Consider the following 21646-nt stretch of genomic DNA (forward strand, 5'->3'; position numbering starts at 1 on the left):
AGTTTGATCCGAAACAAGTCAGGAGGATCTTTTTTTGCACACAGCACAAAACATGCTTGTTTTCTGTCCGCGCCCGTAACTTATTGTTTTGCATAGGACGGTGTTGTTTACCGAACGCGAGCCCATCTGTTCTGCTCAACGCGTCGTGGATGCATGCTGCAGCTGTGCTTATATGGACTTGTAAATCGACAACACGCCCACTTTTTGTCAGCAGGTAGAACGCACAGCGCCCTCACTCAGTAGCGCATGATCGCATATCGTGTGGTTAGAAATGCTAGAAATGACTTTTCCACACTGAAAGCACATGGCCGCACAGACATGGGCCGCGGGTTGAGTAGTGCTGTGTTAAAAACTGTTTTTGAGGGGCTTTTATCCCAACAAAATGTCCGCAACACAAACATTAAATGCAATTGACAATGAAGGGGGAATCTACGTCATATTGTCCCCGGCCCACAAGTCTCAAATTTGCCATCGACAATGAAAGGATAAATTAGGTCAAATGTCCGCCAAATATGACGTTCATTTATGGCAACAGGCATTCTGATTGGCCAGTATATGAGATGATTCATGATGATGTACGATTATAAGAGCACCACTCAATTCACACAGGTGTGATTTTTTTACTTACAAAACTGTGTGTGGCTTCACAGAATGAAGGAATCAAACGTTACTTTAATTAATGCTAAATGATAATATACAGTCAAAGAAGAAGAATTGTCCCTCACGGTAAAACTTCCTCGCCGACATATTTAACCCATTTAAGCCCAATATGTTGAGGCAGGGACCGTCCAGATGAACATATGTTGAGTCAGGGACCCCCCAGCTGAACATATGTTAAGGCAGGGACCCCCCATCTGAACATATGTTGAGGCAGGGACCCCCATCTGAACATATGTTAAGGCAGGGGCAACCAGAATCTCGGGGGTTTTCAAAATAAAAGGCGATGATTTGAAATCGATACAGTAACTATTTAAAATACATTGACAGTATTTTAAACTAAGTAATTAACCCCCTATTTTTCTTTTATCTTCTAAAAATGGCTATAAATACCACAGAGAAAAATTTAGTATTGATTGATACATACGTGATACATTTGCATAGCAAAACGAATCAATACAGTTCATTTGCATTGCAAAATGAATCAACGATAAAATAGATAATCAATGTTGCCGTTTTCATTTCGATTTACTTCGATTCATGACATTAATTTTTTTTTCTCCGATGCAGTTACTATATCGTTACAGCCCTATAGCACCACTTCGTTGTTTACGGCCCGACTTTAACCCATTTAGACCCGACATCGAAATTTAAAAAATGTCTTCTTAATCATGACAGTTTTCTGAAATACCCTATGTTTCTATATCAGCGGTGCTCAATATTTCATGTCAAGAACGCCCAGAAAGGCCCAGGCCGTAGCGTAACGGTCTGGGCACCGGACTGGTGATCCAGTCGCGGTGTGCCGCGGGTTCGACTCCCGAACCCGACACGGCCTTTACCGCATGTAATCCCCCCATCTCTCTCCCGTTTCCTGTCAGCCTACTATCTGTCCCTTAAAAAATCAATAAAAGGCGTAAGCCGCAAAAAAAATATCTTAAAAAAAAAAAAAAAAAAGGAACGCCCAGAATGATCTGTATTTGGCCGCCGACCCCCATCTATATGTTGTTCCAGGGACTTCCCCAGAAGCAAAGATTTGAGTTAAAAACGTTTGCTCTGAAAGAATATATATTCAAAGGTTTGCGCCACATTTTCACAATAAATAAAAAAAGCCAGACCTACAAGCTCATAGCGCGCAGATCTGCTATTTTTCAATAGCTAAATTATATGTTTAAAACACCAAAAGGTGTTCCCGCCCAAAATGGGTTAAACCCTATTCTCTCTGAATCTACGCTGCGTCCGCACAGCGGATCATAGCCAGGATGTTCCGGGCTAATTTCTGACTTCATCATGCATCTCGGTTACAATATTAGGCCTGACGTCGAAATAAATAAAAGTCTTCTGAAAGAATATATATTCAAAGATTTGTGCCACATTTTCATGATTTAAAAAAAAATAGCAGACCTAAAAGCTCGTAGTGCGCCACTCGGTGGCGTGCTATGAGCTTGTAGATCTGCTATTTTTCAATAGCTGAAGTATAACATAATGCTTAGTTAAAACACCAAAACGGGTTCCCGTCCAGAATGGGTTAACGCTTCTAAAGAGAAATCAGACTCACGCTAGTAATATAGAAATTGGCGATTTAGTTTTAGTCATATTTTAGTCACCTGGAATGTTTTAGTGTTAGTCTAGTTTTAGTCGACTAAGTGTCATGCGATTTTAGTCGACTAAATCCACAGTTGATTAAGTCGACTAAAATGTATTTTGGCGGGCCTTGATGCCGTTGTAATGACAGATTTTACACTTGCTGAAAACAGTAGATCTACAAGCTCACAATGCGTCGCGCTGTGAGCTTGTAGAACTGCTATTTTCAGCATGCAACCAAGTGTAAAATTACTTATACTGGAGCTCTTGTCCACTAGTCCTTTCCTGACATTTTAGTACAGTTTTTATTTGTTGATGAAATTGCCAATACATTAAGACTTAGTTTTAGTCATCATAGCTTAGTTTTCATTTAGTTTTCGTCGGTGGAAAAAGGTAGTCAACGATCATTTTTCGTCTTGGTTTTTTTTAAGTGGTGCAAACCACTTCTACATCCAGCTTACAATGCCCTGTACGTGTTTGTGTGTGTGTCTGTGTGAGCATGGAACGAGAGAAGTATGTGACATGGCTGCCACCTGCTGGACGCACGGGAGTTGCACCACTTGGTTCACACTGGTGTGATTTTTAGTCTACGAAATCAACACTGGTCAGGCGTTAACGAGGTGGTGCAGCTGGTAGGTCAGGCGTCGGGCTAGTAGATCTTACCCCATTTAGGCCTGACCAAATTAAAAAAAATGTCTTCTAAATCCTGACAGTTTTCTGAAAAACCTTATATCAGTGGTTCTCAATATTTCATGTCAAGGACCCCCAAAAACTATATGTAATATGCCTCCGCCCCCATATTTGAAAATATGTTGTTCCAGGGACCTCCCCAGAATAATATATATTCAAAGATTTGAGGCACATTTTCACGATTTAAAAAAAAATAGCAGACCTACAAGTTCATAGCGCGGCACTCGGTGCCGCGCTATGAGCTTGTAGATCTGCTATTTTTCAATAGCTAAAGTATAACATAATGCTTTAAATCACCAAAAGGGGTTCCCGTCCAAAAATGGATTAACGAGGTGGTTTCAGCCGGTAGGGTCAGGCGTCCGCCTCGTAGAGCTTAACGAGGTGGTGCAGCTGATAGGTCAGGCGTCGGGCTCGTAGAGCTTAACGAGGTGGTGCAGCTGATAGGTCAGCCGTCGGGCTCGTAGAGCTTAACGAGGTGGTGCAGTTGATAGGTCAGGCGTCAGGCTCGTAGAGCTTAACGAGGTGGTGCAGCTGATAGGTCAGGCGTCGGGCTCGTAGAGCTAAACGAGGTGGTGCAGCTGATAGGTCAGGCGTCGGGCTCGTAGAGCTTAATGAGGTGGTGCAGCTGATAGGTCAGGCGTCGGGCTCGTAGAGCTTAACGAGGTGGTTTCAGCCGGTAGGGTCAGGCGTCGGGTTCCTAGAGCTTAACGAGGTGGTGCAGCTGATAGGTCAGGCGTCGGGCTCGTAGAGCTTAACGAGGTGGTGCAGCTGCGTGGGGTAGGCCGTGAGCGGGCAGCGCTGGTGGCTCTTGACGTAGAGGAACACGCAGCTGTAGCAGAAGACCCAGCCCGACGTGGACACAGCCGTGGGGTTGGTCCTCGCGCGCCCGCACAGAGGACACAGCGACGACGACGACGACGAGGTCGTCACATGACCACCCGCGGCGGGGGAGAGGGAGGAGGGGGGAGGAGGAGGAGGGGGCGTGGCCAGGGAGGTCAGGGCGGCGCTCGCGGAGCTCCGGGCGTCCAGGGAGGAGGAGGACCACCAGTCGAGGAACTGGAGGAAGAACAGTCCCAGAGACACGGAGGAGGACAGGAACACGGACGTGTGACCCAGCAGCTTCTGGAACGCACTGGGGAGAGAGAGACAGAGACAGAGACACACACACACACACACACACACACACACACACACACACAGACAGACAGACAGACAGACAGACAGACAGACAGACAGACAGACAGACAGACAGACAGACAGACAGACAGACAGACAGACAGACAGACAGACAGACAGACAGACAGACAGACAGACAGACAGACAGACAGACAGACAGACAGACAGACAGACAGACAGACAGACAGACAGACAGACAGACAGACAGACAGACAGACAGACAGACAGACAGACAGACAGACAGACAGACAGACAGACAGACAGACAGACAGACAGACAGACAGACAGACAGACAGACAGACAGACAGACAGACAGACAGACAGACAGACAGACAGACAGACAGACAGACAGACAGACAGACAGACAGACAGACAGACAGACAGACAGACAGACAGACAGACAGACAGACAGACAGACAGACAGACAGACAGACAGACAGACAGACAGACAGACAGACAGACAGACAGACAGACAGACAGACAGACAGACAGACAGACAGACAGACAGACAGACAGACAGACAGACAGACAGACAGACAGACAGACAGACAGACAGACAGACAGACAGACAGACAGACAGACAGACAGACAGACAGACAGACAGACAGACAGACAGACAGACAGACAGACAGACAGACAGACAGACAGACAGACAGACAGACAGACAGACAGACAGACAGACAGACAGACAGACAGACAGACAGACAGACAGACAGACAGACAGACAGACAGACAGACAGACAGACAGACAGACAGACAGACAGACAGACAGACAGACAGACAGACAGACAGACAGACAGACAGACAGACAGACAGACAGACAGACAGACAGACAGACAGACAGACAGACAGACAGACAGACAGACAGACAGACAGACAGACAGACAGACAGACAGACAGACAGACAGACAGACAGACAGACAGACAGACAGACAGACAGACAGACAGACAGACAGACAGACAGACAGACAGACAGACAGACAGACAGACAGACAGACAGACAGACAGACAGACAGACAGACAGACAGACAGACAGACAGACAGACAGACAGACAGACAGACAGACAGACAGACAGACAGACAGACAGACAGACAGACAGACAGACAGACAGACAGACAGACAGACAGACAGACAGACAGACAGACAGACAGACAGACAGACAGACAGACAGACAGACAGACAGACAGACAGACAGACAGACAGACAGACAGACAGACAGACAGACAGACAGACAGACAGACAGACAGACAGACAGACAGACAGACAGACAGACAGACAGACAGACAGACAGACAGACAGACAGACAGACAGACAGACAGACAGACAGACAGACAGACAGACAGACAGACAGACAGACAGACAGACAGACAGACAGACAGACAGACAGACAGACAGACAGACAGACAGACAGACAGACAGACAGACAGACAGACAGACAGACAGACAGACAGACAGACAGACAGACAGACAGACAGACAGACAGACAGACAGACAGACAGACAGACAGACAGACAGACAGACAGACAGACAGACAGACAGACAGACAGACAGACAGACAGACAGACAGACAGACAGACAGACAGACAGACAGACAGACAGACAGACAGACAGACAGACAGACAGACAGACAGACAGACAGACAGACAGACAGACAGACAGACAGACAGACAGACAGACAGACAGACAGACAGACAGACAGACAGACAGACAGACAGACAGACAGACAGACAGACAGACAGACAGACAGACAGACAGACAGACAGACAGACAGACAGACAGACAGACAGACAGACAGACAGACAGACAGACAGACAGACAGACAGACAGACAGACAGACAGACAGACAGACAGACAGACAGACAGACAGACAGACAGACAGACAGACAGACAGACAGACAGACAGACAGACAGACAGACAGACAGACAGACAGACAGACAGACAGACAGACAGACAGACAGACAGACAGACAGACAGACAGACAGACAGACAGACAGACAGACAGACAGACAGACAGACAGACAGACAGACAGACAGACAGACAGACAGACAGACAGACAGACAGACAGACAGACAGACAGACAGACAGACAGACAGACAGACAGACAGACAGACAGACAGACAGACAGACAGACAGACAGACAGACAGACAGACAGACAGACAGACAGACAGACAGACAGACAGACAGACAGACAGACAGACAGACAGACAGACAGACAGACAGACAGACAGACAGACAGACAGACAGACAGACAGACAGACAGACAGACAGACAGACAGACAGACAGACAGACAGACAGACAGACAGACAGACAGACAGACAGACAGACAGACAGACAGACAGACAGACAGACAGACAGACAGACAGACAGACAGACAGACAGACAGACAGACAGACAGACAGACAGACAGACAGACAGACAGACAGACAGACAGACAGACAGACAGACAGACAGACAGACAGACAGACAGACAGACAGACAGACAGACAGACAGACAGACAGACAGACAGACAGACAGACAGACAGACAGACAGACAGACAGACAGACAGACAGACAGACAGACAGACAGACAGACAGACAGACAGACAGACAGACAGACAGACAGACAGACAGACAGACAGACAGACAGACAGACAGACAGACAGACAGACAGACAGACAGACAGACAGACAGACAGACAGACAGACAGACAGACAGACAGACAGACAGACAGACAGACAGACAGACAGACAGACAGACAGACAGACAGACAGACAGACAGACAGACAGACAGACAGACAGACAGACAGACAGACAGACAGACAGACAGACAGACAGACAGACAGACAGACAGACAGACAGACAGACAGACAGACAGACAGACAGACAGACAGACAGACAGACAGACAGACAGACAGACAGACAGACAGACAGACAGACAGACAGACAGACAGACAGAGAGACAGACAGACAGACAGAGAGACAGACAGACAGACAGACAGAGAGACAGAGAGAGAGAGAAGCAGTTAATACCTGGAACTGCAGGACGTTCCGGGACGTTTCGTGGAGGTGGACGGGCGTTCAGTGAACGTCATGACGCAAAAGAGCGTAAACCCTGACCTCTAAAGTTGAGACCGCTCTTAACCTCCACTTGCTCGAGCCAAACAGAGTTAGAATGGTTTTATAATGTCTTTATAGAGGTAGAGGCCTCCTATAACCCCCCAGGGCTTCTTGCCTCCTCCTGCCACTTTCCCTTTTTTATTTTCATGCTTTAATCCATTTTGGGCGGGAACCCCTTTTGGTGTTTTAAACTTTATGTTATAATTTAGCTATTGATCTGCCAGATCTGCCACCAAGTGGCACGCTATGAGCTTGTAGGTCTGCTATTTTTGAAAAATCGGAACTACATATTTTGAGATGGGGGTCCGTGGCCCAATAGAGATAATTCTGGGGGTCCTTGACATGAAAAGGGTTGAGCACCACTGACACCACTCTGACCAAGGCCTCCTGAATATGACAAAACTGAAAACCAGCCTTTGCAGTGGTTGCTCCCACATTGTGGAACGCCCTACCCTTATCTATTACAAATGCAGAGTCTGTTGAAGGTTTCAAGTCCAAGTTAAAAACTCACTTATTTAGGTTACATTTTATCTTGTAAACTTTTACTTTTAGTTTGACCATCATTGTTGTCAATTTATGTTTCTGCTCTTACTCTGTGTTGTGTTTGCTCCTTTGTGCCTTGTTTTAACTTGATTGTTTATATTGTTGTTTTTACTGTACAGCACTTTGTAACTTTGTTTTGAAAAGTGCTCTATGAATACAATTTACTTACTTACTTACATAGTACCATGGGTTTTTCAGAAAAAAAATTGGATTTAGAAGCCTTTTTTTTTCACCGACCTCAGTCCAAAATGGGTTAATGCAGGGGTTGGAAACTTTGAAGATTGTGTGGGCCACTATACTTCAGCACTGCCTCCGGAGGGCGACGCGTTTTGAGCTTGTGGATCTGCCGATCAGCTATATTTGAATTGAAATCCTGAATATGTTTTTGCTATTTTTTAACTGGAATCCTGAAAAGGAACCTTTTTATTTAATTTCAAATGCATTTAGTTATAGTTATGTTAACTTTATGAACCCAATACAAATACATTGGACATAAAAATACAGTAACATTTTAATACTAGTCATTAAGCTACTAATATAGACTGAAATAATTAAAGCAGGTCATGATTGCATGTTTGGAATTGTAACAGCTGAAATCCATAATATTTCAGTATTCCAAAATAATCTAAGGGCCACATTAAGTGAAGGTGAGGGCTGCATGTGGCCCCTGGGCCGCCAGTTGCCCACATACAGTATGCTGTAATGTATTGCTCTATAATACTGTGCTAAAATCAAATCAAATCAAATCAAATCAAAGGTACTTCTGGCAGTCTTCCGGGTGCTTCAAAATGCCACTGAGCAACTGCCATTTCATACTTCCATTGAAATGAATAGCGACATTCCAAAAAGTATTTATTTAAAGACAAACACAATATTTTGGACCAAACAAATAATTACAAAGAAGAAAAACCACAAAAAAAAAGTGTTGTAACCTGCCGTTTTCTTCTCCTTTCAAATTATTTGTTTGGCCCGAAAAATTGTGTTTGTTGTCATGATTTTTCATAACTCGAGTTGGCTTTGTACGAGGCTTAAAAGGTCTTTAAATAAATACGTTTTTGAAATGTCTATGAGGAAAATGAACAGGGAATCATTTCCTGGGCCCTGGCAGGGGGCGGGACTGCGACACTAAAAAGAAAAACAACCAGACCGTGCTCTCGAGTCTCGATGGAGATGCACAAAATAATAATGTAAAGTAGGATCAGGTGCTTCAAGGATAAGTGGGACTGGAGTACTAAAGACAGGGCGGTGATCCGAGCACTCAAAAGGTTAAAAAAAAGAAGGAGAGGGTGGATAAAAATAGATGTACTTTAATCCATTCAGGGCGGGAACCCCTGTTGGTGTTTTAAAGCATTATGTTATACTTTAGCTTTTGAAAAATAGCAGACCTACAAGCTCATACTACGCTACGAGCTTGTAGGTCTGCTATTTTTGATAAATTTGATAAATTTTGATAAATTCCTTGGAACAACATATTTTGAGATGGGGGTCGGAGGCCAAATTCTGGGGGTCCTTTGACATGAAATAGGTTTTTCAGAAAACTGTCAGGATTTAGAAGACATTTGATCCATTTGTAGAATCGACCTCAGATCTATGGGTTATTTCTAAAAGTTAAAAGAGGCCGACATGTTTTGACTCTAAACGAGTCACTTGCCCTGATGAAGACTCGTTTAGAGTCGAAACATGTCGGCCTCTTTTAACTTTTATAAATAAAGTACATCTATTTTTTCATCCACCCTCTCCTCATTTTTAACCTTTTGAGTGCTGGGATCGCCGCCTTGTCTTTAGTATTTCAGTCATTTATATATTGTTATATCACTACATAATGTACAGTGGTGTCATGGTGATTTTTTTTTTCTGGTACCACGGAACGTGCACGCGCGTGCATGTGCGCGTCGCGGCATGCACACAGAACAGCTGCATAGCCTAAGCCTATTGTTAAATAGTGTATGAGAGTTTTGGACACAGACATAAAAGTGTTGTAAACTCTAATTGGACCCTCGTCTGGTTCTGGCAGACCGGTAGTGTGTGCAGGCTGGGTGGTGTGTGACAATCCAGTTGAATTATTCCTTTGGTACGACGACTGCGGCGGCGGGCCGGGGAGAACAAATAACGGGACACGAGACAGTATCACGCTAAAGGTTCACTACGTGTATTACACAAACAGGAACATATACAGTATAGTGCTGGATCCCAATGACGTGACAACAAGATATGAGACATAATAACCGCTAACTGCAGCAAGGCTGACCTTGCTGTCTCTCGTAGCCTAACCCTAACTATAAAGTATGCTACAGATCAGTCAGTACACAATATATATCAAGTACACTGTGTCTCACGTTCAAGTACACAGACATATATGCGATAATGATTATAACAAAAAGTAAAATAGTCAGACAGACATCTTTACTGCACACTAGCGAAACAAAAGTTTGCGTTGGACGAATGAATCTGTTCTTTGATGGAGGAGGCTTGTGTGCAGAACAACACACAGCAGCAGTAGCCTACGCTGTAAGTGTGCATGCTTACCGCTACGTGTGCTCAGGTATAAATAGTTAAAGCTGTTGTTATGCAAAGTAGTAGCCATTTGAATTCGGCACGGTAATTGACACTGTGTGAAAATAGAGGGAGGCAGGAATACGCAGCAGAATTTCCGACCAGTTGTAGACGTGTCATGGAGGCCTGGTTTAAGCCAACATACCAAGCGTTGCAGTAGTCCAAACGAGTGGAGATAAAAGCATGAATGATGACGTTAAAAATCATTAAAAGAAAGCACAGATTTGATTTTGGCGAGCAGCCTCAGGCATGTCTGATGAAGACATGCCATGATTTTGTGACGGTAACCTTAACTGAATATTTTAATATTTGTGTCCTTGTACACTCTACTTTGTGTAGACATGAATAAATGGGTATGTGTGTGTGTGTGTGTATGCATACATCAGGTTGTGGGTGTGTCCTTGTGTGCGCATGTACCTCAGTTTGCGTGTGTCCAGGTGTGTGCTGGCGTGCAGGTGTCGCAGGTCTCCCAGTGTGAGGTGCTGCAGCGTAGTTCCAGACAGCCACAGCAGGGGGCAGTGTGTGGCGGTGCGACCCAGCACGTACAGCATCATGTGGGCGAAGCGCCACCCCCCCCACACGCCGCTCAGGTAGCTCTGGATCCCCAGCAGCCGCCGCGCCAGCCGCTGCACCCTGGAGCCACGCACGCGGATGGAGAACTCCTCCTCCTCCCTGTTGGCGGACACACAGTCTCGCGTTACCAGACTGTTGACTCTCGCAATTTCCAAATGCTTCCATCATACAGTCTGGACCAACGGAAGAGCTGTCATGCGTAAGAGATTAACCCATTCTGACCTGAGATCAGATTCTAAAAACGTCTTCTACATCCTGACAGTTTTCTGAAAAAGCTATGTTTCTATGTCAGTCGTTCTTCGATTTTTCAAAAATAGCAGACCTACAAGCTCGAAGCGCGCCACTCGGTGGCGCGCTATGAGCTTGTAGATCTGCTATTTTTCAATAGCTAAAGCACAACGTAATGCTAACACCAACAGGGGTTCCCGCCCAAAATGGATTAAGCGGAAGTGGAGCCTCCTCCCCACTTCCGTTTCGTCTTTACAGTCGCGCACATTTATTCTAAAATAAATGTAAATCATCTAAGCATATATAGCGTGTGGCTTAGCAGAAAAGGAAAAATATATTTTCCTGAACGGAAATGGCAGCTTCCTTACTCAGCTCATGGGGGCTGTAGTCGCAGACTCTATATCCCAGCAACCCAGTACCTGGATGAATTAGTGACGTCTCTATTGGGGCCAGATCAGATCAAGTCAAACCAAGACACCCGTGTGAAGTGAGGGGCACTAATATATTAAAGTCCAACTCATGTTGATGAGGTGATGAGATGTAAAACAAACGGTGCATTTTGTATTTGTACTGTATGTCATTTTGCACCTACAGTATGTGTTTATTGTACTGTGTACTTGCACTGTATGTCATGTTGACGTTGTAGTTATGTGTATAGCAGGACATGTACGTACCCTCTAAAACGAGATGCCCAATACAATTCTGACGAACATGAAAAGGGTTGAAAACCACTGCATTAAAACCCATTCTGGACGGGAACCCCTTTTGGTGTTTTAAGCATTATGTTATACTTTAGCTATTGAAAAATAGCAGATCTACAAGCTCGTAGCTCTGCTATTTCTTGAAAAAGTGTGAAAATGTGATGCAAATCTTTGAATATTTATTCCTTCAGAGAGAACGTTTTTAACTCACAAGGAGGTCAGGAGGTGGTCCAGTTTGTATGTATATTTACTTGATGCTGGTCAGGACGATATTAATCCCGGCGATATGAATCGATTCATTGAAATAAAGAAATCGATTTTTTTTGATTTTTTATATATATATATATATTATTATTATTTTTTTTGGGGGGGGGGGTAGTGTGATGTGAAATGTGAGCTTTAGTCATATTCCATCATATTCAAGTGCTTTTGGAGAGAAATGATAGTCACTTTCAGTAGTAGAGCACTGTAGAGGGGAGCTGTGTGTGTCTGTGACTGTGCCCAGGTGATGATGGTCGTTGATGCTCATCAAGGAAGGCAATTATGTTCCTGCACTGTCAAAAGTAATGCTACTTCTTTTGCAATGTAGTTAAATAAAAAATCTCAGGGAGGGGAAGATAAATTATATAAAATTAAAAAAACTGTAATTTTTCTTTAAAATATATTAAAAAAATTATATCGTGATAAATCGTATCGTGAACCTCATATCGTGATACGAATCGTATCGTGAGTAGAGTGAATCGTTACATGCCTATCCAGTCTGTATGTATATTTACTTGATGAGGGTCAGGATGTGGTCCAGTCTGTATGTATATTTACTTGATGAGGGTCAGGATGTGGTCCAGTCTGTATGTATATTTACTTGATGAGGGTCAGGATGTGGTCCAGTCTGTATGTATATTTACTTGATGCGGGTCAGGATGTGGTCCAGTCTGTATGTATATTTACTTGATGCGGGTCAGGATGTGGTCCAGTCTGTATGTATATTATTTACTTGATGCGGGTCAGGATGTGGTCCAGTCTGTATGTATATTTACTTGATGCGGGTCAGGATGTGGTCCAGTCTGTATGTATATTTACTTGATGCGGGTCAGGATGTGGTCCAGTCTGTACGTATATTTACTTGATGCGGGTCAGGATGTGGTCCAGTCTGTATGTATATTTACTTGATGCGGGTCAGGATGTGGTCCAGTCTGTATGTATATTTACTTGATGCGGGTCAGGATGTGGTCCAGTCTGTATGTATATTTACTTGATGCGGGTCAGGATGTGGTCCAGTCTGTATGTATATTTACTTGATGCGGGTCAGGATGTGGTCCAGTCTGTATGTATATTTACTTGATGCGGGTCAGGATGTGGTCCAGTCTGTATGTATATTATTTACTTGATGCGGGTCAGGATGTGGTCCAGTCTGTATGTATATTTACTTGATGCGGGTCAGGATGTGGTCCAGTCTGTATGTATATTTACTTGATGCGGGTCAGGATGTGGTCCAGTCTGTTTGTATATTTACTTGATGCGGGTCAGGATGTGGTCCAGTCTGTATGTATATTTACTTGATGCGGGTCAGGATGTGGTCCAGTCTGTATGTATATTTACTTGATGCGGGTCAGGATGTGGTCCAGTCTGTATGTATATTTACTTGATGCGGGTCAGGATGTGGTCCAGTCTGTATGTATATTATTTACTTGATGCGGGTCAGGATGTGGTCCAGTCTGTATGTATATTTACTTGATGCGGGTCAGGATGTGGTCCAGTCTGTATGTATATTTACTTGATGCGGGTCAGGATGTGGTCCAGTCTGTTTGTATATTTACTTGATGAGGGTCAGGATGTGGTCCAGTCTGTTTGTATATTTACTTGATGCGGGTCAGGATGTGGTCCAGTCTGTTTGTATATTTACTTGATGCGGGTCAGGATGTGGTCCAGTTTGTATGTATATTTACTTGATGCGGGTCAGGATGTGGTCCAGTCTGTATGTATATTTACTTGATGCGGGTCAGGATGTGGTCCAGTCTGTTTGTATATTTACTTGATGCGGGTCAGGATGTGGTCCAGTCTGTATGTATATTTACTTGATGCGGGTCAGGATGTGGTCCAGTTTGATCTTCAGGTAGGGAACCAAACACAGCAGCAGAACGGAGGCCCACCGGCACCTCCGGCTCAGCCTCAGCGGAGCACCAGGAAGTGTGCCGTGATTGGAGGAGGAGGAGGAGGAGGAGGAGGAGGAGACTCTCTTCAGGGCGTAGAAGTTCTCCGAGAAGGAGGCGGCCGTGCGCGACAGGAAGTGGTTCTGCACCAGCAGGTCGGCGCACAGGAAGAGCTCGTCGAACGTCCCCCACAGGAAGCCCAGACGAGCCGGGTTCCACTCCACCAGGACCTGGAGGAGATTCAGGACGGGAACATGGATGTTACTTTAGAAGTTTAGATATTGAAATGTTTGAATATTTTCTTTCAGAGCGAACGTTTTTAACTCAAATCTTTGCTTCTGGGCGGTCCCTGGCTGGAACATATTTGCAGATGGGGGTCAGCAGCCAAATACGTATATTGTTGGGGGGCCTTGACATGAAATTGTTTGAGAACGACTGACATAGAAACAAAGAGCTTTTCAGAAAACTGTCAGGATTTAGAAGGCATTTGTAGAATCTGGTCTCAGTCTTATATGCGTCAACACTATCGGTATCGGCCTTAATTTGTCATATCGGGTCAAATCGGTAACGGCGAATATGCCAGTCTAACAACCACAGATCCGACACAGGGGTAAGGGGTTGACACTATGGCAGGTAAATAAAATGTTGGTGCATGTGGAGTTTGCTTTGGAGTTGCCCAAACTGCAAGTGCAGACATGAGTGAGGAGTCTGCTATAAGCACAACACAAGATATAGCTAGATAGCTACTGTATACAATACACACACAACACAAGATCAAAACACTGGTATCGGAATTCTGTATCTCGGTATCGGCCAACACAGAAAGTGTATCGGTAGAGATGCTCCGATAATCGGCCAGCGATCGGTGATCGGGCATAACGGCCGGGATTAACCTATCTGTGATTGGCATTTACCCTATCTGGAGAAACTGATCTTTTACACCATTTATGGTATAAATGTCACATATAGAGCATAATATAATTTTGCATTTTTGTGACAGGCCTAAACATTCCCCCCTTCCTCCCCACACACAGGAACAGTTTTGACATTATGACATAATCATTTTGGAAATATTAAAATGTGCAACCTTTCACAAGATCAGTATCGCTATCGGCCCGATCATGAGAAAAAAACAATCAGTGATCTGCATCGGTCCCAAAAAACCTGACCGGAGCATCCCTAGTATCTGGACATCCCTAATTATTATTATTATAATAATACTAATCACCTTGACAGCGTGCTGCAGAGCGGGTCGCACAGCGTCCATCAGCGTCTCCTGGGCCAGAACTTCAAAGACAGAGGGCGTGTCCTCTATGGACACACCCCCACTGACGTGAGCGCCCGCCTCCGCCATCGCTGCAGCCGGGGAGCTCAACTAGTGATGACCTGGAGAGTAGAGAAACATCAGATACCATTCAGACATGACACATATCACATATACCTCAGCTAGTGATGACCTGGAGAGTAGAGAAACATCAGATACCATTCAGACATGACACATATCACATATACCTCAGCTAGTGATGACCTGGAGAGTAGAGAAACATCAGATACCATTCAGACATGACATATATAACATATACCTCAACTAGTGATGACCTTGTAGAGTAGAGAAACATCAGATAGCATTCAGACATGACATAATTATATAACATATACCGACGGAGTCGGTAGCGCTGTCGCCTCACAGCTAGAAGGTCCCGGGTTTGATTCCCGCTGGGGACGCTGTGGGCGTGTTCTCTCCTCCGCGTCATCATCAGTGCCCATACCCGTGGCGGGGTTGGCGAAAGGGCCTTTCTTTGTTGGAGTTTGCATGTTCTCCCCCTAGGGCATTGGTTCCCAACCTTTTAATACTGAAGTACCACTTCAGAGAATATCTGGCTCTCCAAGTACCACCATAATAACTGATTTTAAAATACTGGAGCGTAGACCTGCCCTTTTTGTTCCATTCCTAAGCCAATAATGCTGCTCTGACAAAACTGTCTAGCCTGGTCTCTGTACTGTCTCCCCCTGGCGAGCCGGCGGGAGGGTGATTTAAAGTAGGAAAGGTAAATCAAATGCATAGACATAGTCATGTAGGCTATGACAAAAATCTATAAGTTAAAAACTAGACAAAAATGGCAGGGGACTAGTGAAGAAGAGATCCAGTAGAAAAGACAAGTCATTTTGTGCTTGCCCAGCAAATATCTGGATATCTACAAGTTCAGTGTGATCTTGTAGATTGGCTATTTTCGGCACGCAGCTAACCCTAAATCAGTCACATTATGATGCCTGATTATGATCACAGCCTGAGAGAGAGAGAGAGAGAGAGAGAGAGCAGAGCTAAAACTAGCCCCTCTCGGAACCCTACATAAAGCTTTTCTGAAAATTTGATGAGTTTTATGTAGGGTCCCTGTTCATGACTATATTTTCGTATGGGAATTCTGGAACGCGGATGATAAAAATGCTCTCTAAGATCGAATCTGCGGGGTTTGACGGCCTTTTTTTGTTTGCGTTATTCTGAATTCGGGAACTTTAAGTACCTATACATTCCGCTGCGAATATCTCCTGTGGCGCGGAAGCCGTTAAGTATTTTTAATCTTTGTTTGACCGATTTGGTCGCTTTATTTCTTCTTGTTTGTTTACCGTTTATTGTACCGCCTCCCGGGTGTGCGGTTGGCTTGTGCGGCTACGTCCCTGCCTCTGATCTGCTCTGTCATAGCTATAGCACCACTAGCTAGCCAGATAGGCGGTACAATGAGGTGTCAATAAACAAGGAAGGAAGAGAAGATTCAAAGCGACCAAATCGGTCAAACAAAGATTAAAAATACTTAACGGCTTCCGCGCCACAGGATGTATGGGTACTTATACTTCACATATTCAGAAACCCTCACACGAAAAAAATTCGTCAAAGAGCGCAGACAGGCGTTATCCACGTTGTTTATGTTTTATGAATGTCCGCGTACCAGGTGGCAGGATACTGATGCAACAGGACCCAATGGACTGTGTCGTCAAAAAGTCAGAAACTTCAGTACCATTGGGTTCTTCTTGGAGGGCTAAGCTAAAACTAGAATAACACTAAAACATGTCACATGACTATATGACTAAAACAATTATTCAAAAGACTATGACTGAAACTAAATCGAAATGGCTGTCAAAAAATAATAATTTGGGGACGGGAACCAAAAATGTAATCCTGCTACGGCGCCATGCGCGCGCGCGCACGCACGCACACACACACACGTCTCACACACAATGTTTGTCTTCAAAATATATTTTTTATGACATCTGGGTATAAATATAATTAAACAAAAAACCCAGTTTATATTTATAAAACACTTACTACACCACTACTAAAAATGTTATTCAACCAACACAGGATGTAAGTGCTTGCTTTCTAGTATAACAACGTCATTTTACTTAAAACATAATGCCAATATTAATGCACACCTCAGCTTAGTACACACAGTATACACTTAAGCGATAATTACCTTAAAGTCCATTCATTAAAACATCTCTTTATTATTATTTTGTTCTTTTGTTTTGTTTACATCTTTCTTCAGCAAGAGATCACCGTGTGTCCACTTCCGTGTTGAGACATTTACGTCATGACGCACACGTAAGGACGTCAACCAGCGGTCCGGGGACCACCAGTGGTCCTCGAGGGTGTTCCAGGTGGTCCTGGAGAGTTGGTAACCATATGGACCCTTATTAGACCTTTTAACTCCTGACAGTTTAATTTTATGCTCTCAAGAGTAGCCTACTCAAGAGTGTAATTGTTGTTCTACTTCATTTGCAAGAAGTCTACACAATTAGAGCATGTAAAAGAATTGTTGTTTTAACTTTGTATCAGTCTGCCTGTTATCTCTCCTAATGGTACCAACATAAATACAGCATGGAATAAAACTAAATGTAAAGTGTTGGTGTTGGGTCTGAGAGGCTAAATGTCATCAATGGTGGCCCGTGTGGCTCCAATGCCTCCAAAACACTGTGCAGGTTTGGTTTTGGTTTTCAGTTTAATATATTATTGAATATTTCCCCTTTTGCATTCATTCCAATTCTATTTGATGTAATAACTAGAAAAAGTGCCCTTCCGGGCACAGGTATCCACCAGGTTATCCACAGATCCGTGCAGTTAGAGGTAAAAACACTTTTCGGCCAGTTATAGCGCCACCTTGAGGCTGAGTTGAAATTGTTCATGTGGCATTTCGTCCTCGGCCTAGTGGGAATGTGGGTGCACAATTTCACGGAAATCACGCGATGTGTTCATGATTTGCAGCATTTTGTTTGAAACTGAGCACTCCTGTGAACTTTGGAAGCCAATCTTAACCAATCAGGATGGAGTCTGATAAATCTGAAAGACCCGTTTCGTTGAATGGCTCTAGAGAGACTGTGTACCAATTTGCGTGATGTTTGGACAAAATCTGTAGGTGTACTGTGCAAAAACTTGTTTTGCACAAAGCGGCCTCCTGGTGGCGCTATAACAGGCCGTTCTGGAAAGTTTGGGGCAGAGGTTCATGGTTGGCATCCAGGGAGTGTGTGTGCAAAATATGGCATCGACCGGGTTAACGGTGGCCGAGATTAGCTGTTCACGGACACACGGACGGACGGACGGACGGACGGACGGACGGACACGCGGACGGACGGAGTGCAAAACATACTCTCCCCACATGCCTTCGGCCTGGTGGAGACAAATATCATTAATCAATTTATGTAATTAATTAACTAATTATTCTATTCCTTGCAAGTTGCATGAATTAAAAGGAGCGAAAATAACAGAGATTTGGTTTCATAGTTGGAAGTTGGCATCCATAGGCGTTACAATAGCCTACCGCCATCTATTGGACGCTCATATATTCATTTGAAAATAGCCAATCTACATGCTCACATTGATTGATTGATTGATTGATTGATTGATTGATTGATTGAAGTATGTATTAACAGCAGAATTACAGTACGTTTCAAGTAGGGGAGAGCCGCCAAGGATGTAACACTTTGCACGTTTCATTTTTTTACTCAGAGATCTACACATGTAATATTTTCAGGCAACGGACCTACACATGTCTGCTACCATAAACCACTTCAAGTTATTTTTTTCTCATCCCATATTCCGGGGGGGGGGGGGGGGGGGGGGGAGACAGGGGCGGAACCCCCATAGAGTATAAAGAAGGATAGAGACTGGACCCCCCCCCCCCCCCCCCCCCTGCTATTCATGTCAGTGGAAGTTGCTCAGTGGCGTTTTGAAGCACCGGGAAGAACCGTCTCAGAACATCTACTTCCGCATTTGACCATCACATGACATGGTCAAATGCATAAGTGCAACCGAGCGCTCAATTTTAAAGCCCAGCTGCACGGGGTTTCCCGGTCATGAATCCACGGGTCCGCCTGTAGTCCCTCCTCTTACCACTAGGGCCCAGCGCTTCAACATTGGAGCGCCTCACTGTCCCCTTGGGAACCCCTGCATGAGGTGACGTAGGGTCGCTGTATCAGAACTAGGCGACCCTATACGTGTCTATTTGTGTCTATTTCAAACAGAAAGTGTTTATTGACTGGGGGTCATATCATAATTCCACCCCCCTCCCTATCTAAGTATTGGACAGTATTAGGATGTTGATAAACATTTTGTATCCATCAAATCACACCGTAGAAAGCATGAGTGTCTATTTAAAACACAAAGTGTTTTTTGACTGGGGGGGTCATATTTTGACAGCAGAAACTGCCTGTCATAATTTGTCTAAACAATTTTCAGCATTTTTCCGGTGGGTAGATCTTGTTGAGCTGGTCATTTTGAAAGTAGCTCTCACGTCAAAAATGTGTGAGCACCCCTAATCTATAGCAATGATTACTGTCACAATATAGAGCTATTTAACACTGTTACTGAACGCACACTCTATAGCAATGATTACTGTCACAATATTTAACACTGTTACTGAACACACTCTATAGCAATGATTATAATATAGAGCTATTTAACACTGTTACTGAACGCACACTCTATAGCAATGATTACTGTCACAATATTTAACACTGTTACTGAACACACTCTATAGCAATGATTACTGTCACAATATAGAGCTATTTAACACTTATTTTAACCAAAGAAAATCACTTGAACACTATACCTTTTAAGGGTCCATTTTGTTCTATGTGCACAGAGTTACCTGTAAGGGTCTATCAATATCCCCTGACCCCCGTAGAGAGTAGGAACTCTCCCCTCCCCTCCCCTGAGGCTAGTGAGAGACACCAGGGAGAGCTGTGAGCCAGGATCTCAATGTAGGGGGCATGTGGCCTGGAAACACAGACTACATCAGGGAGAGCTGTGAGCCAGGATCTCAATGTATAGGGGCATGTATCCTGGAAACACAGACTACATCAGGGAGAGCTGCAGCCAGGATCTCAATGTATAGGGGCATGTATCCTGGAAACGAGCTGCACGCACACAATAAAAAGGTACAATGTTGGAGTCTAAATGTGCACTTATATATACTCAGTCAATGATCTAAGGTTAGGGCAGTGATTATCAACCTTTTTAATGTCATGGACCCACACTTTGATATGCATTATTACAGTGCATAAGAAACTAGATAAAGTGCCCCTCGGGGCACAGGTCTCCACCAGGGCAGGTCAGGTTGTGGCCTCCTGGTGGCGCTATAACAGGCTTTTTGTTCAAACGGGCCAATCCTGCGAACTTTGAAAAAAAAATGTTTAGCCAAAGCCAATTATTATGGAATATGAAATATCGGACAGATCCGTCTTGAACACATGACTATAGAGATGGATGGTGTGTAGTGATTTGCGGGATTTTTGGACAGAATCTGGAGAAGTAATATAAAACAATGTGTGTTTAACACATTGTTTTTTTGTGTTTTTCAAAAGTCGGCTATAACAGGCCGTTCTGGAACTTTTGGGGCAGAGGTTCATCGTTGGCATCCAGGGAGTGTGTGTGCAAAGTCTGGAGATTAGCTGTTAATCAGACGGACGGACAGACGGACGGACACACGGACGGAGTGTAAAACATACTCTCTCCCCATGCCTTCGGCCTGACGCACGCACGCACGCGCACACACACACACACACACACACACACACACAGACACACACACACACACACACACACACACACACACACACACACACACACACACACACACACACACACACACACACACACACACACCAAACATGCAGACATACTGGTAGAACCAGTAGGTAGCGCACAGTGCTACTGGTCTAAATGAAGACAGAGAGAAATCTATCGACTCTAAATCTAATCTTTTCTCTGAACGTCTTTGTGTTTAGATCTCAGATGTTCTGCTCATGTCCTTGAACCTCGCCTGAGTGTATAATATAATAGTATTTTTATAATAATTACCTGAACACAAGCTCAATATAAAGTTGAACTATTTGTTTGTATCTCATGTTTGCGCTGTACACAAGGAGATTAAGTGGAACCTGAAACCTCAGCAGAGTGCCTGCAGCAGATTCCTGCCATGCCCTTTGTTATCAGCCCCATCAACCAGCACCAACACACACACACACACACACACACACACACACACACACACACACACACACACACACACACACACACACACACACACACACACACACACACACACACACAACCGGGATGAACCTCCCAAGTCATGTGATTTCTGAGAAAATGCAACCAAACTAAACTCGTCTGTCAGTCAGTCAGTCAGTCGTACTAAA

The 21646-nt window shown here is 44.4% G+C and overlaps 1 protein-coding gene across 1 annotated transcript; it reads right to left on the reverse strand.

The window, feature by feature from the left end:
• Positions 1-3171: 3171 nt before the first annotated feature.
• Positions 3172-17500, reverse strand: pex12 (peroxisomal biogenesis factor 12). The gene is made up of 5 exons (XM_083779275.1): positions 17425-17500; positions 15183-15340; positions 13880-14184; positions 10720-10974; positions 3172-4060 (listed from the first exon to the last, which is right to left on the reverse strand). The coding sequence occupies exons 2-5, from the start codon at positions 15306-15308 to the stop codon at positions 3658-3660; spliced, it is 1089 nt and encodes a 362-aa protein (XP_083635401.1). The 5' UTR covers positions 15309-15340; positions 17425-17500; the 3' UTR covers positions 3172-3657.
• Positions 17501-21646: the final 4146 nt, after the last annotated feature.

Source organism: Protomyctophum parallelum (genome assembly GCF_964188405.1).
Source record: "Protomyctophum parallelum genome assembly, chromosome: 13".
Lineage (NCBI taxonomy): Eukaryota > Metazoa > Chordata > Actinopteri > Myctophiformes > Myctophidae > Protomyctophum > Protomyctophum parallelum.

Bases quoted from the DNA above. Each gene is read 5' to 3' on its own strand.
- pex12 (XM_083779275.1), bottom strand. From the start codon at position 15,308: ATGGCGGAGGCGGGCGCTCACGTCAGTGGGGGTGTGTCCATAGAGGAC. The intron at 14,185-15,182 runs GTGATTAGTATT...AATCTCCTCCAG, and splicing joins CTCTGCAGCACGCTGTCAAG to GTCCTGGTGGAGTGGAACCC. The intron at 10,975-13,879 runs GTAAATATACAT...GTCCGCCAACAG, and splicing joins CACATCCTGACCCGCATCAA to GGAGGAGGAGGAGTTCTCCA.